Below are 7,557 nucleotides of genomic sequence, written 5' to 3' on the forward strand. Positions count from 1 at the left end.
ATTTCACCAAAAAGTTTTCATTCCAATTTTTATTTAACAATACAAGCTACATTAAAGAACTTATTTTGAAATAAATTTGTATGGCAATGAGCAAAAGTACCAAAAAAATTTGATGATGCTAGCAGGCAGGGGCAGTTATACACAATTTTCCTACTAAAAACGTTCTTTGATTTTCTGGTATAAGTTTGCATTTTCTCCAACATTAAAAGTTTGAAAAGAGCAATATTATTTTTATTTTTTCCATTCTACGGTCCAATAGATTATCTTTTTAAATGTCTGTAAGCATAAAAATAAAAAAAGCACTTGCCTAATTGATCAATCAGTTACCGATTAAGTGAATATTTAGTACCAATTCATTAGCTAACGATTGGTATTGATGAGCAAGCGATAAGTGATTATTTTCGATGAACTATCGATTATTATCGAATGTCTTTGACAATGTTCAACAAGTCTTGAAAATTTATAGAACCTCCAAATCATAGGTTATATCAAATAAACTAAATTGCTCTGTGAAATTGAATGTCTGTGAAATTTTTCAAAATTCACAAAAATTTTCATAAGGCAAGACCAATTTAATTAGCTGAGTATGGGCCTGACTGGCCCTGAAATTCCAAAAATTGAAATGAAATTTGTTTTGGGAGTGCATTTTCATTTTCGCTGCTTTACAAACTGTCAAAATTTCAAAAATTTGATAGTTTTTCCAAGGTTTTGGGAATATATGTTCAATTTTTCATTTTTTCTATAAATTCGACCTTTTGTGTCTTTTTATTTCATATATCGCATTTTTGTCAAGAGTAGTTTTAGTGGTATTATTTTTCTTTTTTTGCTGACTGACCGACTCTTTTTTTGGGTAGCTTTGCCTCTAAAACAACAAATTAACTAGCCTGGCCAATATTATCAGAAATGTGGAAATCTGAGGTCACCACTTTCCAGGAATTGCGGTATGGGCAAGAAGGTGAAAGAGAATTTGATTCCAAATCCATGATATCGATTGATAAACAATTTAAACCATCCATTAATTAATAATAGATGATATGAGGGATTTTACAGAATTTCCCTAAAATATTGCTTGGGATATAAGCATCCTTGTAAGCCTTTTCAAGCTCTCAATCTAAGCATGTATGAGCCTGTTTTCAAATTTTTGTATGCTTTTTAAAAAGACCTGTTCACTAAGCCTATGCATGGTAGGAAATTGTTCATATTATAAAATTGAAAATATTTTAAATTTTTTAGATCGAAGCTAGTCGACTGTCTTGCAAAGACAAATTTGTTCATACTAATTAATGAGCTGAAACTAACATCCCCACAAATCTGCCACAATCTAAATCAGGCCCACGATGGTTATACTTGTGGAAACATATCCAGGGGTACTTTGCGTCCGAAAGCCAACATATTGGTAACAAGCAATGACACAGACCCACTGGAAAGGTATGCTTATTTATATTTTGGAAAATCGATTATAGAGGAAAAAAGACAGAACTTTTGAATAAGTCCAGATACTCTAAGGTGCCAAATAAACGGGGGGGGGGGTTGGAAAATTTTCAAAATTTTAATAAACAGGGGGACCTAACTGCCGGGGGGTTGGGAATTTACTAAAATCAGGCTTTTTGAAGCAAAATAAGGGGAATTCTTTTTGCCAAATGAAAATTTTCGAAAAATTAACAAGCGGGGGGCGTTTGTTTGGCACCTAAGAGTAATAGTCTGAAAACTTCCTGATACTGATTTACAGTGATAATAAAAGCAATTTGCAGAAATAGGATAACAGAGCCATGATACAGGGTACTTTCCTTCCAGTACAAGAATATAAAATATTGTTTTTTGTAGCTTTTTTTGGGGTTGACAGCAAGATTTTGCCATAGTATATTCCTTTTCCTAGAGATTTCGCCGATTTCGCAGCACTATACACCCAAAATCATAAAAATAAGTTTTGTGAAAAGTTTTCTGGATGTATTTTGTAACAATATGGTAAATTTTTAAATTGTACCTTTATTGAACAACTTTGTAAAATCAGATATGTCTGAGGAGGAAAAATTTGCCATTGATGTTCAATTGATGAATGTTGCAGAGCAAAATAAAGTAAGGCCTCATCAATTATTTGGAAATATTATAATTTAAAAAAAGGTTTAACTTTGATTGTATGATACAGTTTGCATGCACAACTTTTTTCACAATAATATTTTTTTAATACTAGTGTGTGAGTTGGTAGTGGGTAGAAATAATTTTTGCGTGAGTGCATGGGTCAAAAAAGCTGAACAAAACACATCTTAGATTCATTTTTATGTCAAGAGGTTCAAAATCAAATACTTTGATTTAATTTAAATATAGTATCAAGACAGCATATATGCTTTATCGTACGCTAATCCTGCTGCCTGCTCTGGATAGTTTTCGTATCATCAGTACGTGTTTTTCAATTTTAGGGGGTTCTATTAGCTTGGTGTTGCAAACACGGTAAAAAGTTGGATGATGTTATCAAACAACACGTCGATGCAATGTCAAAAGAGGTTAAAAAAAGACTTGGAGGGGATCCACAGTCACGTCTACTGACCTCCCTGTCAGCTAATATCCTGACATCATTTCAGGTGAGTTATAATCCAATCCTTTACACAACCTTTCAACAGTGTTTAAATAAATTTGTCAACAGTGTTTATAATGATTTTTATCAGATTGATAAGCTTATGCTTGTGAAACTTCATTAAAAAAGTGAAAAATGAAATACCTCTAAGAAAAGCAAAAATGTGCATTCTATTGAAAAAAGGTTTCTTTTGTTCAAAATTTTCTGAATTAACCTTTTCTTTCTTCAAAAGAACACACTTTTCTAAAAACGACCAATTTTCTAAACTTGCCTCACCTTAATTAAATAAAAAAAGCCTAAATTATTTGTGGTAAATAATATCCATTGCTGTGCAAGCACAATTTTGTGTTACTCTTTTATTTATTCTGCAATTTTGAACAACCCTTAGATAATTCTAACTATCTTGAATTGGAGGATTTTTAAAGACTTAGATAAAAATGAAATTTCGAAATAGGAAGGTCATCTTGAAGTCATAGAATAAATATGTCATCAGATATTAAAGGAAGTATCTGATGTACTGTATTTGGTCAGATTTTGTTTTATTCCATTGAAAGTCTATGCTTTTGGACTACGCAATTGCAAAGATGGCGGACGCAAAACCGTCAATCTGTAACTTACGGTACTGATTTTCCAGAAATTTTAACTCTTTGCTTAGTGAACAGTGCTTAAAAGCATAAGAAAGTTTACACCAAAGATGGAAGAATTGATGCGGAAACTTTTTCCTGAAAATTACAGTTCAACCGGTGCTATACAATCAGAATCTTTGGTGGCGAATGTACCCGTTCCTGACCTAGCTACCGTGCCCGTGTACCGTGACTCTCAACCTCCGAAACCACCGAAAGAACTTCAATACGAATGTAAATGGGGTTGCAAAAGGTCATTTTCAAAGCCATCAGGAAGGTCAAATCACGAAAGAAAATGTCCGCTTAAAAGTCACACTAAAGAATTCGAAGATCCTGTATCGAAAAAAACTGTCAACCTTAAAGTGACATCACTTAACCTAAATAAAGAATCGTCGTCAGAACCGATAAATCCAAAATATTTCCAGCCAAAAGTATGGGGCAATCACACAGTGAATGACATCGATCAGATCCTTTCTGCCGCGTCCAATGAAACCAGTCAATGGCGGAAGAATATCTTCAACGTCCCAAGTGGTGCAGTCGGTAAAAACTTTGTTGAGGAAATCACTCGCTTGATAAATTTATGGAACAATCTGTCACCTTTGTCGAATGTCGCCTTGAAAGCCCTGTCCGTGTTACCATCGCTCCTTTTACAGAAACCATCAAAGACATCGAAATCGAGAGAACATACAAAACATCTACAGCGACGTCTGGATCTTTGGAGAGAAGGCGATTTTGACTCGTTGATCCGCGAAAGCCGAATGCTACAATCAAAATTTTCAAAGTCTGCTGCTGATCGAGTTACATCAATATCGAAACGATTTAGTGATTTGATGTTTCAAGGCAAAGTGTATGCAGCAATCAAACTCTTATCTAACTCAACGAATTCAAACGGAATTGTACCAATCAACGATACCACGTTGCAAATTCTTCAGCAAAAGCATCCTAGAGGTCGACCAAAGATTGACGAGCTGATTGTTCAGGGACCATTCAACAAAATCGACCCCACGCTTTTTGAAGCCATTGATGAAGAACTCATAAAAAGTATGGCAGCTAAAACAAAAGGTTCTTCCGGCCCCTCCAAGATCGATGCACAAATGTGGCAACGTATCCTTTTGTCAAAAAACTTCGGTGATCGTTCTAGTGATTTATGCAAGGCGATTGCAAGGATGACGAGAATCATGTGCACTGAACAATGCAACAAAGAATCCGGTAGGGACATGGAGGCGTTGTTATCGTGCACCCTGATACCTTTGGATAAGAACCCCGGCATTCGACCGATCGGCATCGGGGAAGTTCTTAGACGCATCGTTGGAAAAACTGTTACAACATTCCTGAGGAATGAAATACAAGAAGCAGCTGGCAATCTCCAACTGTGCGCTGGTCAGCTGGGTGGATGTGAGGCTGCAGTGCACGCGATGTCAGACATCTACAACGACGAGAACACAGACGGTGTTCTACTGGTCGACGCTTCAAATGCATTTAACAGCATAAACCGTGAAGTTATGATGCACAACATTAACATCCTTTGTCCAACCTTGGCGATGTTTGCTACCAACTGCTATTCGAACCACGTCCATCTGTTTGCGATTGGAGGAGCAGAGCTGTCGTCTTCTGAAGGTACAACACAAGGAGATCCGATCGCTATGGCTCTCTACGGCATATGTTTGCTTCCCTTGACCGACACCCTCCGAAACGTACCAGATACCAAACAAGTCGCGTACGCTGACGACATCACTGGTGCTGGTAAACTTGTTGCACTACGCAAGTGGTGGGATGACCTAACGCAACTCGGTCCAACTATCGGCTACTACCCAGAACCTTCTAAGTCATGGTTGATAGTAAAACCTGAAATGTATCAAACGGCACTCAACACATTCGAAGGTACGTCTATAAAGATCACAGCAAAGGGGCATAAACATCTCGGTGCTTCTGTTGGGGAAAAAAGCTACAAGAAGGAATTCGTGTCAAATAAAGTCGAAACCTGGGTTAAAGAAATCAAAACTTTGTCAGACATTGCAATAACTCAACCCCAAGCTGCGTATGTCGGCTTCGTTATTGGCTACCGGCAAAAATTCAACTACATCATCTGAACTCTAGACAATATATCAGAATCGCTTCGACCCATCGAAAATGTCATCCGTTTTCACCTCATATCAGCCATATGTGATGGCAGACAGTGCTCCGATATTGAAAGGAAGATCCTCTCGTTTCCGATCAAGATGGGAGGCCTTGGAATCATCAACATCGAGGATGAGGCTAAATTTCAAAACGAAACAAGTCGTTTGGCAACTAAAGTGCTAGTCGAGCGCATCATAACACAATCAGATGAATCAATTGATCCAAGTCAATCGAAAAAGATGTTGAAATCACTAGCCGCTAAACGAATTGGAGAACAAAAACGATCACTCGATCAAATCGTTCAACAACTCCCATCAATCAACCAAAAAGCTTTGGAAATCGCTTCATCTCAAGGTGCTTCCTCGTGGCTGACCACTCTTCCACTGAAAGAAGATAATTTTGTACTGAATAAACGTGAATTTGCTGACGCACTCCACATGAGGTATGGCTGGGAAATGAAGCGACCCCCAGCTTATGGATTTGTCTCGTGAACAGGTCGATTTACCACGCTCATCTGTTACTGGGAATGAAGCTAGGGCGGATGTTAGTGCTAATGGATTTTGGCAGCGGTATCAAAGAGCATTTTTTGACGTGAAGGTTTGCAACCTTTTAGCTCCGAGCTATCGCATAAAATCTATTGGCACTACATTCACTTCACTTGAAAAGCAAAAGAAGAGAGCATACAACGAACGGATTCTTCAAGTTGAGAGAGGGACTTTCACCCCATTAGTATTTGGTGCTACAGGTGGTGTAGCCCGAGAATGCTCAATTTTTATGAGCAGGTTAGCTGATAAAATCTCGGCAAAACAAAAATGCTCGAAAAGTGAGGTTGTGAATGGCATACGACGCAAAATTTCCTTCGTTTTGATCCGATCAGTGGTTGCTTGCCTGAGAGGTGAACGATCGAGTCGTTCGTTTACCCCAGAACAAGCGGCACTGAAGGACTCCAAACTGACGGAAATTTTGACGTCCTTGCATATTTGAGTGTTGTGTGTTAGACGATTACATAGGCTAGTTTTTCGAGGGTTTCTTTTCAGTTTTTCATCATTTTGGTCTTTTCAGGTGTTTCATTGTTCTCTTTTTTTAATCAAAAATTTATACAAAAGTATGTTTGTTAATATATTTGACTCATGTAGTATATCATTTTGATTAAAATAATTATTAATAATATCATCTTTTGTTTTCTAAAGTCTATGCTTGCAATATACTGATGATTACAAGCAGTGTAAGTGTGAAGTGTAATCCGAATGGCATATAAATTATATCATTTCAGTTGGTAATTACCACTGATCTTCACAGGATGTTCAAGCCATTCGACATTTTTGATCAATGCCTTGGGAAGCAGGAGCAAAATTTTATATCAGACCACTGTGCCAACACGTGGGAGGAAATAACACAAACAGTCCTAGCTGAAAAAGACAAAGAGGTAAAAAATTAATTCCTACAGGAGTCTGATTATTATATGACACAAACTTCCTTTCAGTGTGACAAGTGGTTGCAGATAAAAAAAGGAAATGCTCAATTGTAATCAAATTTGTTGATAACTTCTACTTCTGGAATACGTTTATTTGAAAATATTGGACAGAAAAGAATCAAACGTAGCCATTAATGCGCTTCAGACAATAAAGCAATATATAGTTCTAAAGTTGATAACCTTAAGGGCAGAAATGTTGGCAGGAATTTAATTTGGCAGGTGATATATTTTTGACATAAAAACACTACTGATTAAAACTGTTTTAAGGCCTAAATAGCACACTCTTGCACTAAACAACATTGTTTGAAACCTGTTTTCTTTTCAGCTTGCTACATGGTTCAACCCAGAAACGTCTTTTATCGAAGAGAGCAATGGTATCAAGCGTGCAGTCCAATGTATTGGGATTAGAGTTCTCAAACTTAGACAGTTTGATTGCAATTTTGATGTAAGTTAACACTTTTTATTCCACTTATTAAAATCTTAGAGTGGCAAATTCAAAATATAGTAAAGAAAAATTCTTTTGAGCTAAATTTCTTTAAACAGGCCGTAACTCACTTGAGATTACTTTGATCTGCCCTGACTTGTGTCAATCAACAAACCATTGTTTTTCAATAGATTATCAAATCCTACGTTCAAAAGTTTGGTAAGGGTGGGAAGAGGACTTACAATGTGAACGCTAAGTTTTGCGATTGTAAAACATCAACCTTGGACGATTTAAAAAATGTAAGATCAATTTGTTACGTACCATTTCGCAGTTTTGTTCGATATTG

General features: G+C 36.8%; 1 protein-coding gene across 1 annotated transcript; it reads left to right on the forward strand.

The window, feature by feature from the left end:
* The first annotated feature begins 1,991 nt into the window (after positions 1 to 1,991).
* Positions 1,992 to 7,262, forward strand: LOC136805958 (uncharacterized). Its single transcript, XM_067062549.1, has 4 exons — positions 1,992 to 2,076; positions 2,418 to 2,579; positions 6,587 to 6,739; positions 7,113 to 7,262. The coding sequence occupies exons 1-4, from the start codon at positions 2,014 to 2,016 to the stop codon at positions 7,239 to 7,241; spliced, it is 507 nt and encodes a 168-aa protein (XP_066918650.1). The 5' UTR covers positions 1,992 to 2,013; the 3' UTR covers positions 7,242 to 7,262.
* The last annotated feature ends 295 nt before the right edge of the window (positions 7,263 to 7,557 follow it).

This window comes from Clytia hemisphaerica, unplaced genomic scaffold (genome assembly GCF_902728285.1).
Source record: "Clytia hemisphaerica strain Z4C2 unplaced genomic scaffold, Clytia hemisphaerica genome assembly, whole genome shotgun sequence".
Classification (NCBI taxonomy): Eukaryota; Metazoa; Cnidaria; class Hydrozoa; order Leptothecata; family Clytiidae; genus Clytia; species Clytia hemisphaerica.

Excerpts from the sequence above, each read along its gene's own strand:
- LOC136805958 (XM_067062549.1), top strand. The coding sequence starts at position 2,014 with ATGTCTGAGGAGGAAAAATTTGCCATTGATGTTCAATTGATGAATGTT. Across the intron at positions 2,580-6,586 it reads ATATCCTGACATCATTTCAG|TTGGTAATTACCACTGATCT; the intron begins GTGAGTTATAAT and ends ATATCATTTCAG. Across the intron at positions 6,740-7,112 it reads TAGCTGAAAAAGACAAAGAG|CTTGCTACATGGTTCAACCC; the intron begins GTAAAAAATTAA and ends TTTTCTTTTCAG.